The sequence below is a fragment of the Panthera onca genome, chromosome B2, assembly GCF_046562875.1.
Source record: "Panthera onca isolate mPanOnc1 chromosome B2, mPanOnc1 haplotype 2, whole genome shotgun sequence".
Taxonomy (NCBI): Eukaryota; Metazoa; Chordata; class Mammalia; order Carnivora; family Felidae; genus Panthera; species Panthera onca.
This window is the reverse complement of record NC_138343.1, coordinates 28,200,644-28,220,459: the sequence shown is the minus strand read 5'-3', so window position 1 is coordinate 28,220,459 and position 19,816 is coordinate 28,200,644. Positions and strand designations below refer to the sequence as shown.

The following is a 19,816-nucleotide window of genomic DNA, read 5'->3' as shown; positions in this document are numbered from 1 at the left end:
TATCTTTTTTTTAAGTAACTTGTAGAATTTCAAATAAACTGCTTTTATAATGTTTTACTTGGCTAGTGTAGACTTCATCTGAGCTAAAAACACTCAAATTATTTAGCAGGTTAAGTTTGCTTTTTTTATAAAATGGTTTCTTGGCAATACATAGGCAGGTTGAAAGCTGAACTAGTGAGGTTTATAAAAGTATACACACTTAGTCAAATAAGAACAGCACTGCCTGAAGCTAAAGCAAGATTAAAATTTACATAGACTAGTAACTGTCATGTTGGGAGCTTCTAGTTAAAATGTAGGACACAACCTCCATCTGTATGGTTTATTTGCCTGCATTCTAGGGACTATTCTACTTTGGATGAAGAAAAAACTAAAATGAGCTACGTCAAAAAACCAAGACAAAAGTTAAATAAGACTATCTTCATAAGAATAATTAATTTAAATATTGTTTACTGGAGAAACAAAAACCATGGCTAGAGAAAAATATAAAATAAGACACTTAAATAACACTAGTGAAAAGAGTTAGCTGGGAAGTACAAAAATCAGTTATTAAATATAGTGCTGAGCTCCAATTTACTTTCTCTTTTCCAAGGGTTTTCCAGATGGCCAAAAAACAATCTGTCAACCTGCACCAATAATGCAAGAAAAACAAGTTCCAACTCATAATCTCCAGTATTTTACCAATAGGTCCCTCATAAATTAAGAAGAGTCAAGAGAATGTCTGAATCCAGAAAAGTTTATATGGGAAATTGGCATATACATGCAGTAGCATATACTGAAGCCTCTCCCTTCCTCATTCTGAATGCACCTCTACTCTGAATGCACTTCAGAGTTCACAGGAAAATAATCCTAACTGACCATACAATTATATTTATAATTAGCTCTCTACCCTGGCTGTACATGACACTTATTTGCATTTTCAAAAAGATGATTAGGCTCCATCTTTAGACTGAGACATAGCAGCCCAGAGCATTTGTTTTAAGTTCTAGAGGAGATTAAGACAAGACAAGGGATGGCCCCCAATGTTTACAGCAGCAGCATCTACAATAACTAACTTATGGAAACAGCTCAAATGTCCATCGACTAATGAGTAGATAAAGAAGATATACATATACAGAATATCACTCAGCCATAAAAAATAATGCAATCTTGCCATTTGCAATGACATGGATAGAGCTAGAGACTATTATGCTAAGTGAAATAAGTCAGTCAGAGAAAGACAAATACCATGTGATTTCACTCATGTGTAATTTAAGAAACAAAACAAATGGGGATAGGGAAAAAAGGAAAGGGAAAGGCAAACTAAGAAACAGACTCTTAACTATAGAGATCAAACTGATAGTGTGGTACCAAGGAGAGAGAGTTTAGATTTGATTTGAAGGGCAATAAGAAACAGAAGAGGCATAATTCACAGAGCACTAGAGAAAGAACACAAACAGTTGTATAATGGAGGGAAAAACTAAAGACAGCATAAATAGCTAGGAGGCTGTTTGAGCAATCAAAGCAGGAGAGATCAAAACTGAGGAAATGGAGGCAAAATCTCACCTGTGGGAAACTTTCTGAAGGACTTAGTGATAGGCAATTTTGACAAGATTTGATAAAATAATGATTTTAACAGAAAAGTCATAAAACCAAATAATTCTTTAATCTTTATTCAGATCATTCTGTACAGATCACAATGTTGTTTTTATATCATCTTGTCTCAACTGCCCACTATAAAACTGCATTTACCATGGAAACACAGCACAGTTCTTGCTCTTACCAATGAGGTCAGTTGGGCCAGTCCCAAGGTTTTCTCCTCTAATTATGACCTTTGTCCATGGTATTCCTTCGTTTGGAGAGATGCCTGTCACAAGGGGGGGTTGTCGCAATCGGGACATTCTGCTTTGTTGAGCAAATTGGAGATCTAGTTACAGAAGTAATCTGTTAGAAAGAAAAGAAAAGGATTAAGTGACAACTGAAATAAGCGTTGACTAAAAATACAAGAATGCTAGACACGAAGTACCAAAACATAAAAACAATTCTTAAACATATAGTTCTGAATTTCTTAGTTGTCATTTAGCTTCTCTGCCAACATCTCATGAACATTAAATTTACCAAGGACACTGTATCTAGTACTGTGAGGGAAATGTCAGAAAAATAATAGACAACTAAGCCCTTGGTTCTAGAACTTTCAATAAAATGACAGAACCTCATGTCACCATTTAGTTCTATGCTTATACCTGCAGAACCCTCAAAATATGCTAGAAATTGTTCTACTCTCAAAGTTGTTAAAGGAAAATGTTCTGATTATCATGTTCACAAATAGTAAAATACATCTATATTCCCATAGGTATACTGAACTTCACTTTATTTTTGTATTATACTTAGTATAACAACTCTTTTTCAATGTGATCAAATCAATATATTGACATTTTTACAAAACCTAGAATGTAGACGTACTGGCAAAAGCATGAATTTGCCAACTGTTCTGAGTGTAGCAGAGTCGGTAAAATTGCAGTTTCTGAGGTCAAATACACTTGCTTTCACAGCCTGGTGCTCCAATTTACTAATTCTGTTCTAAACCCTCTGTTTTCATATATGTAAAATGAACCTCATAATAGAACCTTTCAAAGATTACAATTAAGGTTACAGAGGATAATCCTAGCACAGTACCTAGCATATGGTAGGCAACCAATACATAATAAAACCTCACTAATACACTCCTGAAGAACTCAATTGCTCAAGGCTTCAGATGCCCCAGAAGATGAAGGGGAGGTTCAGAGCAAAATAGCAAGAAATTGCAGGTTTTCTATATCTTCACATACTGAGAAGTTAAGACACCCTGGCATCTGCCTTCAACCTTGCAGTCCTCAGGAGATTAGAAGTTTAGTCTCTGAAGAGCCAAGCTGAAGAGGACCTGTAATCAGGAATACCAGGCACAGTAAGGGTGATTAAGTGTCAATGTGCACACCTAACTGTGAGAATATTCAGGCCTCTTCCTTCTCTGCTCTTATACCTCTATCAGCAAGGTGTGAAAGCTCACCCTGCAATAAGTTGAATATTATTCTCTGGGGAAATTAAAGGGGAAAAAGACCAAAGATCTTGACATGTAAGGGTCTTCTCCCCCAAAAAGAAGGGCTATTTGCAGTCGTATTACCCAACAGAAAATCCACTTACAAACTCTGCCCATATACAAACTAAACAAACCAGCTATTCCCAGACTCTAAAATATACAAGGACAGCCAAAGACTATAAGATGGTCAAGGAAAATATGTAAGAGAGAGATGGAAGTCAGATAAACAAAAAAATCCACAGAAAACAGAGATAAGGCAAATGTAATACACTAAACTGTGTCCCCTAAAAAATAGCATGCTATAAAGGTAAAATGAGTTTATATAGATGGGATCTAATCCAATATGACTGGTGTCCTTATAAGAAGAGGAAATTAGGACACAGACACACATGCAAGAAGACAATTTGAGGACACAGGGAGAGGTCAACTAGCTATAAGACAAGGAGAGAGGCTTCAGATGAAACCAACCTTGCTGACCCCTTTAACTTGCAGCCTCCAGAATCATGAGAAAATAAATTTCTATTGTTTCAACTTTTTAACTACCCAATCTATTGGACTTTGTTATGGCATTTTTAGCAAACAAACACAGAAGAAAAACAAAAATAAGGCCTTTAAAAGTATTATAAGCTTTGACCCCAAATTAGTATCTGCAGAGGGAGAAAATTTTTATCTTAAAGAATAGGATGTCATGAAAAGGAATCAATCCAAGAGTAAAAACTCTTGAAACTTTCAAAAGAGGCAAAAGAAAACAAGATTTATATTGTACTTTTAATGCAGGAACTGACACTGGTTTAACCAAAGGTAGCAATAAGGCTGCAAATAGGCAGATGTGTGTTTGGGAGGAGGAGAGGTGAATAAAGAGAGAAATGGAATTATACATTTTATCTAAAATTGATTATCAAGATAATGGCAGATTAGACACAGAATCTGGAAATGTGGAGGTAGATGGCAGAAGAGTTATAGGTGTCTGGGTTATGTTGTATAATAAAAAATGCTACTGACCTTTGTCCCTAGTTTCTGGGAGACTCAAAATCCAGGAAGTATCTTTGTTATTCATGAGCCTTCAATATCATATGTATGTAATATTCATGACATCTCAATATCAAAGCCTAACCAGAAAGGGCAACCATGTGATTAGAGGGTTAGGGTTTTGAGCCATCATCAGCTTGGCCTCTTCTAGAAAAGGGGAATGAGGCCTGAGATTGAGTTCAATCTCATAGCCAATGAAGCAATCAATCATGCCTACATAATTTATTTAATACAATTAAAATAACAAAACAACAACAACAAAAGAAGGACAGGAAAGAGATTACCAATCATCCAACAAACCAAATAAGAAAACTCAAGTTATTTTGAACCCCTCCCCTTCCCTATCCTACTTCCTAAATCAAAGAGTCAAAATCTTTCTGTTAGAATCCAAAGTCAACTATTCATCTCAGAGCTTGTGGTTTTCCCAGTTAAGACATTCACCTTCTCAGGGTGCCTGGGTGGCTCAGTTGGTTAAGCATCCGATTTCGGCTCAGGTCATGATCTCACAGTCCATGGGTCAGGTTCTATGCTGACAGCTGTGGTCTGCAGCCTGCTTCGGATTCTGTGTCTCCCTCTATTTCTGCCCCAACCCCACTCATGTTCTGTCTCTCTGTCTCTGTCTCTGTCTCTCTCTCAAAAATAAACATAATTTTTTTTTTTAAATAAAGAAAAATCCTGTTTAAAAAAAAAAGAAACATTAAAAAATTTTTTAAAAAAATTCATCTTCTCTCCCTGGATATTTAACAGACTTCTAACTGGTTACTCAGCCCCGATTACTTCTCCACTACAATCCACTCTCAGCAAACACCTGCTAAAATACAGATCTAATCAACATCATCCCAGATTTTAAATTTTTTTTTTTTAACGTTTATTTATTTTTGAGACAGAGAGAGACAGAGCATGAACGGGGGAGGGGCAGAGAGAGAGGGAGACACAGAATCGGAAACAGGCTCCAGGCTCTGAGCCATCAGCCCAGAGCCTGACGCGGGGCTCGAACTCACGGACCGCGAGATCGTGACCTGAGCCGAAGTCGGACGCTTAACTGACTGAACCACCCAGGCGCCCCATCATCCCAGATTTTAAAAAATCTTCCACGACACTCCACTACTCAGAAGTCTCCAGTGCCCACAAAATCCTTACCATTTTATTAAAACCTGTCACAACTATTCTGTATTTCCTACTTCACTCTCAATCATTTCCTTCATTTGATACTAACTATATAAGCCCAGTCACCTTTTATGAACCGTCAAGAACTTTTATGCCTTCATGATTTATCTTATTTTGACTAAATAGAAAGTCTTTCCAAGTTTGCTAAACCCTTACCAATATTTCAAGGTCAATCTAAAATAGTCTCCCTGATCCTCTACAATGCTTCTGATACATAATTCTAATATTCACTGCGTTAAATCTTAGATATCATGTTTACATCTCCTCTTTGAAAACACAAGATGTTTAACCAACTCTATACAACCAATGCTTGTCATACATATCTCACAAAATAAATATTATCATATGACTGCTGAAAGAAATCACATAAATTCTGAATGTTTTCTGAATGTTTCATGGTATCAGTGGAACACTGGAATTAAAATAGGACAAAGAGAAGAAATACAAGGGGTAAAGTAAAGAGACATAGTCTATATAACCTATTGGGTATAGAGACATAGTCTATATACCTACTGGGTATATAGACATGTATATTAGGTATATCCATGCAAAAATCTTTTAAAAGTTTAAAGGACACTTGTATACAACACCTTCACAAAGAATAAAATACTCAGTAATACATTTTACAAAAATGCAAAACTAGTACTTTGAAAACCACAATATAATATTGAAAAAGATTCAAAAGCTAAATAAATGGAAAGATATGGACAGGAAGGCTTAATACTGTTAAGATGACAATACTCAACTTGATCTGTAAATAAAATTCAATCCCTATTAAATTCTCAGCTGGCTTTTTTGCAGAAATTGACAAGCTGATCAGGAAACTGTATGGAAATGGAAAGGAACTAGGACACCTAAAGACACCAGCAGATTGAAAGTAAGGGGATGGAGAACCATCTATCATGACAATGGTCATCAAAAGAAGGCCGGATTACATCAGACAATCTAAATTTTAAAATAAAGACTGCAACAAGAGATAAAGAAGGGCATTCTATCATAATTAAGAGGTCTATCCACCAAAAAGATCTAACAATTGTAAGTATTTAGGCTTCCAACATGAAAGAACCCAAATATGTAAGTCAATTAATCACAAACATAAAATAACTCATTGATAATAATACCATAATAGTAGGGGACTTCAACACCCCACTTACAACAATGGACCGATCATGTAAGCAGAAAATCAACAAGGAAAGAATGGCTTTGAATGACACACTGGACCAGATGAACTGAACAGATATATTCAGAACATTTCATCCTAAAGCAGAATACACATTTTTCTTGAGTGCACTTGAAACATTCTCCAGAATAGATCACATACTAGGTTATAAATCAATGCTCAACAAGTACAAAAAGATCAAGATCATACCTTGCATATTTTGAGACCATAATGCTATAAAACTGGAAATCAACCACAAGAAAGACCATGAATACTTGGAGATTAAAGAACATCCTACTAAAGAACGAATGGGTTAACCAAGAAACTAAAGAGGAAATTAAAAAGTACATGGAAGCCAATGAAAATGAACACACGACAATCTAAAACTTCTGGGATGCAGCAAAGGCATAAGAGGGAAGTATATAGCAATCCAGGTCTTCCTAAAGAAGCAAGAAAGGTCTCAAGTTCACAACCTAACAGCTGGGAAAAAAAAAAAAACAACAAAACCCGGCAAATAAAGCCCAAAACCAGCAAAAGAAGGAAAATAATAGACATCAGAGCAGAAATCAATGATACAGATATTAAAACAACAGAACAATGAAACCAGGAGTTGGTTCTTTGAAAGAATTAATAAAATTGATAAACCCCCAGTCAGACTGATAAAAAAAAAAGTACCCAAATAAATAAAATCACGAAAGAAAGAGGAGATCACAACAAACACTGCAGAAACACAAACAATAAGAGAATATTATGAACAATCATACACTGAAAAATTCTGGAAGAAATGAACAAATCTGGAAGAAATTAACAAATTCCTAGAAACATATAAACTACCGAAACTGAAACAGAAAGAAATAGAAAATTTGAACAGACCCATAACCAGTAAAGAAACTGCATCAGTAATCAAAAATCTCCCAACAAACAACAGTCCAGGGCCAGATGACTTTTCAGGGGAATCCTACCAAACATTCAAAGAAGAGTTAACACCTACTCTTTTGAGGTTGTTCCAAGAAATATAAATGGAAGGAAAACTTCAAAACTGATTCTACGAGTCCAGCATTACCTTGATTCCAAAACCAAAGACCCTACAAAAAAGGTGAACTACAGACCAATTTCCCTGATGAACATGGATGCAAAAATTCTTAACAAGATACTAGCAAATGGGATCCAACAATACATTAAAAGAATTATTCACCACAATTAAATGGGATTTATTCCTGGGATGCAGGGCTGGTTCAATATCTGCAAATCAATCAATGTGATACATCACATTAAAAAAAGAAAGGATAAGAACCTCATGATACTCTCAACAGATGCAGAGAAAGCATGACAAAATACAGCATCCTTTCTTTATAAAAACCCTCAAGAAAGTAGGGAGAGAAGGAACATACCTCAAAATCATGAAGGCCATATATGAAAAATTCACAACTAATATCATCCTCATTGGGAAAAAACTGAGCTTTCCCTCTAAAGCCAAGAACAAGACAGTGATGCCCACTCTCACCACTGTTAATCAACATAGTGTTGGAAGTCCTAGCCTCAGCAATCAGACAAAAAAATAAATAAATAATAATAATAATAATAAATAAAAATAAATTAAAAAAAAATAAAATGCATCCAACTCGGCAAGCAGAAAGTCAAACTTTCACTCTTCGCAGATGACATGATACTCCACTACATCAAAAAACTGCTAGAACTGATACATGAATTCAGGAAAGTCGAAGGACATAAAAACAACAAGCAGAAATTGATACACCGATAATAAAGCAACAGAAAGAGAAATCAAGGAATTGATTCCATTTAAAATTGCACCAAACACCATAAAATACCTAGGAATAAGCCTAACAAAAGAGGTGAAAATCTATAAACTGAAACCTATACAAAGCTTATGAAAGAAACTGAAGAAGAAGACACAAGAAAGTGGAAAAAATTCCATACTCATGGATTGGAAGAACAAATATTGTTAAAATGTTGATACTACCCAAAACAATCAGCACATTCAATGCAATCTCTATCAAAATAACACCAGCAGTCTTCACAGAGCTAAATAAACAATTTTAAAATTTGTATGGAACCAGAAAAGAGCCTGAATAGCCAAAGCAATCCTGAAAAAGAAAACCAAAGCTGGAGGCATCACAATTCTGGACTTCCAAGCTGTATTACAAAGCAGTAATCATTAAGACAGGAGAGTACTGGCACAAAAACAGACACATAGATCAGTGGAACAGAACAGAGAATCAAGAAATGTTCCAATGTATGGCCAACTAATTTTTGACAAAGCAAGAAAGAATATCCAATGGAAAAAAGTCAGTCTCTTCAGCAAATGGTGTTGGGAAAACTGGACAGCAACATGCAGAAGAATGATGGGGCGCCTGGGTGGCTCAGTCGGTTAAGCGGCCGACTTCGGCTCAGGTCATGATCTCGCGGTCTGTGAGTTCGAGCCCCGCGTCAGGCTCTGTGCTGACCGCTCAGAGCCTGGATCCTGTTTCAGATTCTGTGTCTCCCTCTCTCTGACCCTCCCCTGTTCATGCTCTGTCTCTCCCTGTCTCAAAAATAAATTTAAAAAAGTTAAAAAAAAATTTTTTAAAAAAAGAATGAACCTGGACCACTTTCTTATACCATACAAAAAAATAAACTCAAAATGGATGAAAGACCTAAATGTAAGACAGGAAGCCATCAAAATCCTAGAAGAGAAAACAGGCAACAACCTCTTTGACCTCGACCGCAGCAAGTTCTTAGTTGATATGTCTCCAGAGGCAAGAAACAAAAGCAAAATGAACTATTGGGGCCTCATCAAAGTAAAAAGTTTCTGCACAGTAAACAATCAGCAAAACTAAAAATGGGAGAAGATATTTGCAAATGACATATCAGTTAAAGGGTTAGTATCCAAAATCTATAAAGAACTTTTCAAACTCAACACACAAAAAAACAAATAATCAAGTGAACAAATGGGCATAAGACATGAATAGACACTTTTTCAAAGAAGACATCCAGATGGCTAACAGACACATGAAAAGATGTCCAACATCACTCATCATCAGGGAAATACAAATCAAAACCACAATGAGATACTACCACACACCTGTCAGAATGGCTAAAATTAACAACTCAGGTGATAATTGATGTTGGTGAGGATGCAGAGAAAGAGGAACCCTTTTGCACTGCTGGTGGGAAAGTAAACTGGTACAACCACTCTAGAAAACAGTATGGAGGTTCCTCAAAAACTTAAAAATAGAACTACCTATGACTCAGCAATTGCACTACTAGGTATTTACCCGACACAAGACTGCTGATTCGAAGGGGCACATGCACCCCAGTGTTTATGGCAGCACTATCAACAATAGCCAGAGTATGGAAAGAGCCCAAAGGTACATCGACTAATAATTGGATAATGAAGATGTAGTGTGTATACATATAATGGAATATTAGCAATCAAGAAGAATGAAATCTTGCCATTTGCAACAACATGGATGGAACCAGAGTATATTATGCTAAGTGAAATAAGTCTATCACAGAAAGATAAATATCATATGATTTCACTCATATGTGGAACTTAAAAAAATAAAACAGAGGGGAAGGGAAGGAAAAATAAGATAAAAACAGAGAGGGAGACAAACCATAAGGGACTCTTAAGTAGAGAGAACAAACTGAGGTTTGCTTGAGGGGTGTTGTGTGGAAGGATGAGCTAAATGGGCGATTACCATGAAGGAGGGCATTTGTTGGGATGAACATTTGGTGTTACATGTAAGTGATGAATAACTAAATTCTATTCTTGAAATCATTAATACACTATATATTAACTAACATATTTTTTTAATTAAAAAAGTGTTAAAAAAAAGATAACAAAAAATTTCTTCAGGGGGTATCTGGGTGGCTCAGTCGATTAAGTGTCTGACTCTTGATTTCAGCTCAGGTCATTGATCTCACTGTTGGCAGATCAAGCCTCAGGTTGGGCTCTGCACTGAGCATGGAGCCTGCCTGGGTTTCTCTGCCTCTGTCTCTATCTCTCTCTGCTCCTCCATCCCCCCCTCCCCCACCACCGAATGTACGTGTGTGTGCGCGCTCTTGCTCTCTCAAAATTAGTAAGTAAACATTTAAAAAATTCTTCAGATAAGTTTAAAGAGGCATACAAAGTTTACAGTATTTTGCTAGGATATTTCAGAGAATTTAAAAATCACTCAATACACAGATATTAGATACTCAGTTTTCATCTGAGAGAACTTCCCAGTTTACTAGCACAGGGAGCTAAACAAAATCATAAAGCCACAGTCCTATGGCTTGAGGAGTAGGAGGATGGAGATTTGAGCTAACAGTAACTAGAAAGAGAGGAACAAAGTCCTGGAGCAGATGGAGCCACAGAGGCAGAAAAACATTACTGAAACCCTGGGCTGACCCCTGAACAGTACGTGAGAGACTCCAAATAGCACAGTAGACAGCAACAGCTTAAAGAATGAAAGAAGCAGTGATTTCAATTGCTGCCCACTACAGGAGAGACAAGATTTTGAAATCTGAATCTAATCAAATTAACAATGTCTGTTAAAAAATATTCTTTAATGAAAAATTTTTAAAAAGCCAATGCTCTTCAGAAGAATACAAAAGAATCCAAAGTCTTAAAATGTATTATCCACATACCTAGGATACAATAAAAATGATTGGACCCATTTAAAAAAAGTGAAAAATACATAGCCCCTAGTCAAGTAACAAAGCAGACAATAGAAACAAAATGAGCCAAATCCAAATTAGTAAACAAGAATCTGAAAGAGTTTATAACAAATAAACTATTAAAGAACATATTATCATAATGAATGAATGTATGGATATTCAAAATAGCAAAACTGAAATCGAAATTCTAGGTACAATATATGAAATGAAAAATACACTGATGAGTTGAACAAAAGATAGTTGAAGAAACAATGAACATGAACATAGATCAATAGAAACTATATAATGAATGAAGGTTTATTTTTAACGTTTATTTATTTTTGAGAGAAAGAGACAGAGCGTGAGTGGGGGAGGGGCAGAGAGAGGAGACACAGAATTGAAAGCAGGCTCCAGGCTCTGAGTTGTCAGCACAGAGCCCAATGTAGGGCTTGAACTCACGAGCAGTGAGATCATGACCTGAGCTGAAGTTGATGAGCTGATATGTTCAGGGGTTTGAGCCCCGCATCAGGCTCTGTGCTGACAATGTGGAACCTGTTTGGGATTCTCTTTCTCTCTTTCTGTCATTCTCTTAAACTTAAAAAATTCTTGGGGCACCTGGGTGGCTCACTCAGTTGGGCGTCTAACTCTTGATTGTAGCTCAGGTCATGATCTCACAGTTCATTAGTTCCAGCCCCACACTCGTCTCTGTGCTGACAGCATAGAGCCTGCTTGGGATTCTCTCTCATGCCATTCCCTGCTTACTCTCTCAAAAATAAACATTTAAAAAAATTCTTCTAATAAAAAAGAGATTAACAATGTTAGCTGTAGACAAAACAAAAGCACTTATATACTGCTGGTGGAAATGGAAATTGGTACAGCCACTATGGAAAATAGCAAGGAGGGTCCTCAAGAAATTAAAAATAGTTTTTCACAATAGGTTTGCCACCAGAACAGAGGGTGTCATGAAACCACTGCTAAATCTAAGCCAAAATGGATAAGGAAAAGGCTCAATCCAACACCATTATCATTAGACATGTAGATTTGGGCACGTTTACCACCCTTGGCAATCTTATCTACAAATGTGGTGGGATCAATATAAGAACCATTACAATATTTGAGAAGAAACCTGCTGAGATGAGAAAGAGCTCTTTCAAGTATGCCTGGATCTTGGATGAACTGAAAATTGAATGTGAGTATGGTATCACCACTGATATCTCTGTGGAAATTTGAGACCAGCAAGTGTTATGTGACCATCATTGGTGCCCCAACACACAGAGACTTGATAAATATATATGTATGTGTATGTGTGTATATATAAATATATGATTATAGGCACACATCAGACTATGCTGTCCTGGTTGTTGTTGATGGTGTTTATGAATTTGAAGCAAGTATCTTCAAGAATGGGAATGATGAGGGATAGAAGCAGAAAAATGTTCATCTTTAGCCTAGAATGCTGACCTCTAACCTGCATAGTTCTGATAAGGATCAAATACATGCTGGTTGCTATATTCTTAAAAGGTATAATGAATGCTTGTAAATCTCACCTATAATTAAGCACCCAAGAAATCTTGGGAAAGTAGTTTTACAAGTAGAAATTCGAAGAAAACATTTATGATCTAATACTCCCTCCGTGTCCCCTCCCCCATGATCCCTAAGCATATAAGCACTAGCCTCATACAGAAAAGTACAACTCTTTCTGCCCACAGGTCCTATGCCCATGCTACTTGAATGAACTTACTAAGTTGTACCATGAAATGTCTCAAGGATCCTTGGAGACTCTCTCAAATGATCCCGCAACAGGAAGACACATGAGCATGTCCCTCTGGCTTACACACTGGGTCTGAAACAACTAATTATTGGTATTAACAAAATGGATACCATTAAGCCACTCTACAGCCAAAAGAGATATGAGGAAATTAAATAAGTCAGCACCTACATTAAGAAAATTGGCTACAACCCTGACACAGTAGCATTTGTGCCACTTTCTGGTTGGAATGAGAACAACATGCCTTGGTTCAAGGGATGGAAAATAATTCTTAAAGATGGTAATGACAGTGGAGCGATGCTGCTTAAAGCTCTAAATTGTATCCTACACCCAACTCATCCAACTGACAAACCCTTGCATCTGACCCTCCTCCAGGACATCTACGAAATTGGTGGTATTGGTTCTGTGTCTTTGGACTGAAGGGAGACTCTCAAACCCAGCATGATGGTCACCTTTGTTCCAGTCAACATTACAACTGACTCTTGAGTGAAGCTCTTCCTAGGGACAATGTGGGCTTCAATGTAAAGAATTTGTCTGCCAGAGATGTTGATCGAAGTAACATGGCTGGTAACAGCAAAATGACCCATCAACAGAAGCGACCGGCTTCATGGCTCAAGTGATTAACCTGAGCCCTCCAGGCCAAATCAATGCTGGTTTGTGTCTGTGCTTGCAAGTTTGCTGAGATGAGAGAAAAGATTGATCATCATTTTGAAAAGTAGCCAGAAGTTACTCTTGAAATGCGGATCCTGTCATTGTTGATATGGTTCCTGGCAGGTTCACATGTGTTGAGGGCTCCTCTGACTATCCTCTTAGGGGTCATGTTGCTGTTCATGACGTGACAGACAGTTGCTGTGGGTGTCATCAAAGCATGGACAAGAAGACTGCTGGAGCAGGCAAGGTCACCAAATCTTCTCAGAAAGGTCAAAAATCTAAATGGATATTATCCCTAATACCTGCCACCCCAATCTTAATCAGTGGTGGAAGAACAGTCTCAGTACTATTTGTCTCAGTTCATTTAAGTTTAATAGTAAAAGACTAGTTAACAATAATAATGCAGAGAAAACCTTAAGAAGGAAAGGAGAATAATCTGAACCATTTGGCATGTGGGTGGGGGCAGTGTGTATATATGGCAGTTTTAAATTATTAGTTTTTAAATTCATTATTTTTTTTTTAATGTTTTCATTATTTATTTTGAGAGGAAGAGAGAGAGAGTTTATACTGACAGTGCAGAGCCCAACACGAGGCTCCATCTCATAAACCATGAGATCATGGCCTGAGCCAAAATCAAGAGTTGGACATTTAACCAACTGAGCCACTCCAGGCACCCCTTAAATTCAGTACTAAAAGAAAAAAAATTTTTAATGTTTATTTTTGAGAGAGACGGGGAAGGGGGGGGCGGGAGAGGGAGGAGCAGAGAGTGGGAGACAGGATCCAAAGCAGGCTCTGTGTTGACAGCAGACAGCCTGATGCGGGACTCAAAGGCATGAGCCATGAAATCATGACCTGAGCCTAAGTCACACAACTTCACCCACTGAGCCACCCAGCACCTCTAAATTCAGTACTTTTTGATGGAAAGAACTTGACCAAAAATCTGTAGAAATTTTGAAACCCATTAAAACAATGTTTAATGAAGAAAAAAAAATTTTTTTAAAGAAACTTTCATATGATGCAGCAATCCCACTTCTGAATATATAGCCTAATGAAATAAAATCATTATCTCAGGGAGATATATGTATTCTCATGTTCACTGCAGCATTCATTATTCACAATAGCCAAGATATGGAAACAACATAAATGTCAATGGATGGATGAATGAATAAAAGAAAATGTAACATACACATACAATGGATTATTATTTAGCCTTTAAAAAGAAGGGAATCTTGTCATTTGTGTAAGATGGATAAAACTAGAGAACATTACGCTTAGTGAAATAAGGCATTCAGAGAAAGACAAATATTACATGGTATCACTAAAAAAATGTGGAACCTAAAAAAATAAGTAAAAAATAAAAACTTTTTTTTTTTTTTTTTTAAGGCTAACTCATAGAAACAGTAGAATGATGATTGTTAGGGGTTGTGGAGTAAGGGAAAACGGGGAAAAGCCGGTAAAAGGATACAAACTTTCAGTTACAAATAAAGTCTAAGGATCTAATAGTGACTATACCTGGTAACACCATATTGTATATAACAAATTTGCTGAGAGAATAGAACTGAAGCATTTTCACCAAATAAATAAAACAAAAAAGGGTAAATACATGAAATGATAGATGTGTAGATCAACTATAATTGTTGAATGTATATATCTCAATGTATATAATATCAAATCATTATGTTGTATACTTTAAGTATAATACAATTTTATTTGTCAATTATATACCTCAATAAAGCTGACCAAAAAAAGGAATAAAACTGGTTATTTTCAAATAAAGGAACCTCACTAGGAATAAATCTGTATGACAAGAAATGCTGAAGAAATTTCTTTAATCTGAAAGAGAAATTAAATCACACACAGTAACCTGAAAGACTTTATAATGAGAGAGGGTGAATTCATCAGGACATAACCATCCAAACTGTGTATACAGCTAAGAATAGAGCTTCAAAACACATGAAGCAAATACTGAGTGATAGGGCAAAAGAGATAAATCCACAATCATGGTTAGAGATTTTTATACTCTTTAAATAGGGATAACAATTAAACAAAAATAAAGAAATCAGTAAGGCTATAGAAAATATGAACACCACTATGGATCATCTTGACCTGACATTTACCAAAGCTCCTTTTCAAATGGGTAAAGAATTTTCACCCTATAAATAAACTATATACTGGGCCATAAAGTATGTCACAATCAATTCCAAAGACTGAAATTCCAAAGACTACAAAGGAATTAAAATAGAAAGGAAAGCAATACAATTTATCCAAGTATTTGGTGATGTGGAAATGTTGGGGTTAGGGAGTGAATAATCAAAAAAGAATTCTTGAGATGTCTTCAGTGCAAAAAGGTGGTTTTATTAAAGCACAGGGACAGGACCAGGCAGAAAGGGTTGCATCAGGGTTGTGAGGAGTGGCTAATACACTTCCAAGTTGGGAGGGGATTAGAAATGGCATAAGTCTAAGGAATTTGGGAAGCAAGGTTTCCAGGACTTTGAGGGGGCTAGCTATTGTAAGGAAAAGGTCATTTATTACTGTCTACTAAAACCTTAGTCATGAGACCCTACAGATACGTATCAGTGGGCCATATGCTTGAAGGATGACTGCCAACAATTATCTTCAGGAAATAGAGATAAAGGAAGTTTCCAAAGGAATTTTTATAAGTTAAAGAAGACTTATCAGGATCCTAGAGGTCAGGATAATGTGAAGCTAAGATTGCTTTTTGCCCTTAGCAAAAAGTATTAGCATCAAGGCAGCTGAATTCCTATAGGAAGGTCACTCTGCCTGTCTCAAGGATTTGTCAATGGGCTCAAGTTGTAATGAAAATTTAATTTTTCTTTTGCCTTTGTTCCCCACATCATTTGGAAATTAAACAACACACTTAAATAACCCAACAGTCAAAAAAAATAATGAAGAGGGAAATAAAAAAAAAAATGTATGAACTGAATGTTAATGAAAATATAATCAAAATTTGTGGGATGGAGACAAAATGGTGCATTAAAAGCTCATGATAGGAGGAAAAAGATTAAAATTAAGGTCATATGTTTCTATATCAAGAAATTAGAAAAGGCAAATAAGTTAATTAAATGCAAGGTGGCAGGGAGGAAGAACAAAGGAAGCAGAATAAGGAAAATAACAGAGTGATAATAATAAATAAATAAATACATACATACATACATAGAGAAAAAAATTGTAAAGCCAAAAGTCTTTCTTCAAAAATTGATCAATTAATACTAGCAAAACTCTTTTCAAAAGAAGAAACACAATTACCAATTTCAGAAATGAAAGAGCAGATAACTATAGATACTAAAGATATTTTTTAAGGAGTAATGAAAGAATATTATGAAAAACTTTATGAATGAATTTTACAACTTGGATGAGGAGAAGAATTCCTTAAAAGGACAAGTTACCAAACTAACACAAGATAAATAAGAAATCTCTATACATTTATCTTTACTAAATAAACTGAATTTGTGGTAGAGCCCCTCCTTAAGAAATGTGGTGAAAACCTCAAGACAAGGGAAGGTAACCTGGCTATGTGCACCTGTGTGACATTCTTCATGACTCTGTAATGTAGACTGCCCATTCAGACTGTATGTTACCATATATGGAGACAAAGGAGCAAAAATTGTCCAAAAGGCAACCTCCCCCCCAGCTCCCCGCTGTGCTCAGGACTTAGTTTTTCAAGTATGAACTCACTGAGCCTGTGCTGGCACAATGAATAAAGCTGTTTCCTGGACAGAAAAGCCCTGGTGTCCCATCCCTCTGTGCAAGAATCCTGCTACATTTCTTGGGGGCTTAAGTCCAGGTTTTGGAGACGGTGCGTTTCCACCTCTTTTGTCACCAGGGTGCAAACCTTGGAGTGGTGGGAGAAGCAACCTCACCTGATGCCAACAGACCACTTGATCCATAAGTGACTAGCCCCTAACAGGATGCTAGGGTGAATACCCTGGATGCACAACAGAACCCGGTGAGGTCCAGAAGCCAGTTCAGGGAGAGCCGCCTGTCAGATGGGTAAGAACTGGGTTTGTTTGGTAGACCTGCCCGTAAGAGGCAGAAGGGGAGCCTGATCACCTCACAGAGTTACCGGAGTAGTTCCCTAAGGAACAAAACCACAATTCCAAGGCACTAGGCGCCGGGTGGCAGGTTAGAGTCACTGCATGACTATGTGTGAATGAGACAGTCAACAGAAAGTTTCCAACCTGACCTACGTGCTGAAGTGAGTGTTCGGTCCCGATCTGCGGTTCCACGGCAACCTCAAGAGTTTGATCTAGGTCAGGGCTGATACTGACCCACCAATGCTAAGAGGCTCCTGAGGTATCTCTGAGAGGCGAGCAGCCAGAAACAGACAAAGTGAGTGTGCGTCCTTCCCAAATTAGTCCCTCCCTTCCCCCTTTTTCCTCTCCTGTGCATGGAAGTTGTCCATTAGGGGGAGGAAACGAGTGGAAAACAGAGTAAATCAACTCCCCTGGAGTATATGTTGAGGAATTTCAAAAAGGGATATTCAGGAGATATGGCGTGAAATTAACTCCCGGAAAGCTCCAGACATTCTGTGAAATTGACTGGCCATCATTGGCCATCATTGGACTGGCCCTCTGAGGGCTCACTTGGTAAGGAATTAGTTGGCTGAGTGTTCAGGGTCGTTACGGAGGATCCAGACCACCATGACCAATTTCCTTACATTGACTGTTGGCAAGACCTGGTCCTATCCCAGCCGCCTTGGCTAAATGTCTGTACTGAAGAGAACTGTAAAGTTATGATGGGTCGTGTCACAGCTTCTTCCATATGCTGGCCAAAAACTGAAAAAACCCACACTGTCAGGAGAGCCTAAGGGGACCCCACCACCATATGCCCCACTGTACCCCTCACTGCCACCTGCACTTCCAGCTGCCCCGGCTGCCAAAACCCCACCAGAACCTGCCCCTAGTCCTGAGTCCTCACCACCTCTAGCACCCTTGGCCTCTCTGGATGTGACCAGCTCTCCCGGACCACTGGTCTTAACCCCATACACCCCTCCCGGAAGGCGACTAGATCAGGCTAGCAGAGACATCCCCCCCCCCACCCTGCAGCAACACCAGGGAGCCCTACAGATGCCACTGAGGGAAAATAGGGGACCCATCTATTATGATCAGGAAGGCCAGATCCAAGGAGGCCAGTGTGTTTTAGTGTACTTTACTACTTCCTAAGTTGGAAGTACCACACTCCCTCCTATACGGAGAAGCCCCAGGCTATGACTGAACTAATGCAGTCCATAATTCAAACCCATAAACCTATATGGATCGACTGCTGCCAACTCCTCCTGACCCTCTTTGACATGGGGGAGCATCACCAAATTACCCAGATGGCTCTAAAATGGTTAGAGGAGAATGCCCCAGCTGGGACACTAGATACCCAGGCTCATGCTTGGGCTCACTCCCCCAGGAAGGACCCCAAATGGGACCCAAATGACTCAAGTGTAGATGGAAGGCTTGCAAGGACTGGACGTTATCAAGAAGCCCTTCTAAATAGCCCTTCTAACTGCATTAGTTCAATCACAGCCTGGGGCTTCTCCATACAGGAGGGAGTATGGTGCTTCCAATTTAGTAAGTCTGTAGTGGTAAAGGGTCAGTACACAAAAACACACTGGCCTCAGATCTGGCCTTCCTGATCATAATAGATGGGTCCGCTAGTTTCCCTTTTTATGGAAAAAAGGCCATAATTATGAGTAAAACATCAGAAGTGCTCCAGAGACCCAAGGAGAGCCCGAGCCAGTTTTAAGACAGACTATGTGAGGCATTTCGTCTCTACCCCCCTTTTGATCCAGAGGTACCAGTTAACCAGCAGATGACCAATGTAGCTTTCATAGGTCAGGTACACAGGGACAAGCAATCCTAAAATTTGTATGGAACCACAAAAGACCCCGAATAGCCAAAGTAATATTGAAGAAGACGACCAAAGCAGGAGACATCACAATCCCAGACTTTAGCCTCTACTACAAAGCTGTAATCATCAAAACAGCATGGTAATGGCACAAAAAAAGACACATAGACCAATGGAATAGAATAGAAACCTCCGAATTAGACCCACAAAGGTATGACCAACTAATCTTTGACAAAGCAGGAAAGAACATCCAATGGAAAAAAGACAGTCTCTTTAACAAATGGTGCTGGGAGAACTGGACAGCAACATGCAGAAGGTTGAAACTAGACCACTTTCTGACACCATTCACAAAAATAAACTCAAAATGGATAAAGGATCTGAATGTGAGACAGGAAACCATCAAAACCCTAGAGGAGAAAGCAGGAAAAGACCTCTCTGACCTCAGCCGTAGCAATCTCTTACTCGACACATCCCCAAAGGCAAGGGAATTAAA

General features: G+C 38.0%; 1 protein-coding gene and 1 pseudogene across 4 annotated transcripts in view; one reads left to right on the top strand and one right to left on the bottom strand.

Moving 5' to 3' along the window:
- Positions 1 to 19,816, bottom strand: part of EXOC2 (exocyst complex component 2) — a 283,103-nt gene that overhangs the window by 222,062 nt on the left and 41,225 nt on the right. For all 4 annotated transcript variants that reach the window (XM_060614965.2, XM_060614961.2, XM_060614962.2 and 1 more), the window contains one exon: positions 1,760 to 1,920. In XM_060614965.2, coding sequence (XP_060470948.1) covers positions 1,760 to 1,877 — 118 coding nt within the window. In that variant the 5' untranslated portion in view covers positions 1,878 to 1,920. The remainder of the gene's footprint in view (positions 1 to 1,759; positions 1,921 to 19,816) is intronic.
- Positions 12,039 to 18,650, top strand: LOC132667893 (elongation factor 1-alpha 1 pseudogene; annotated as a pseudogene).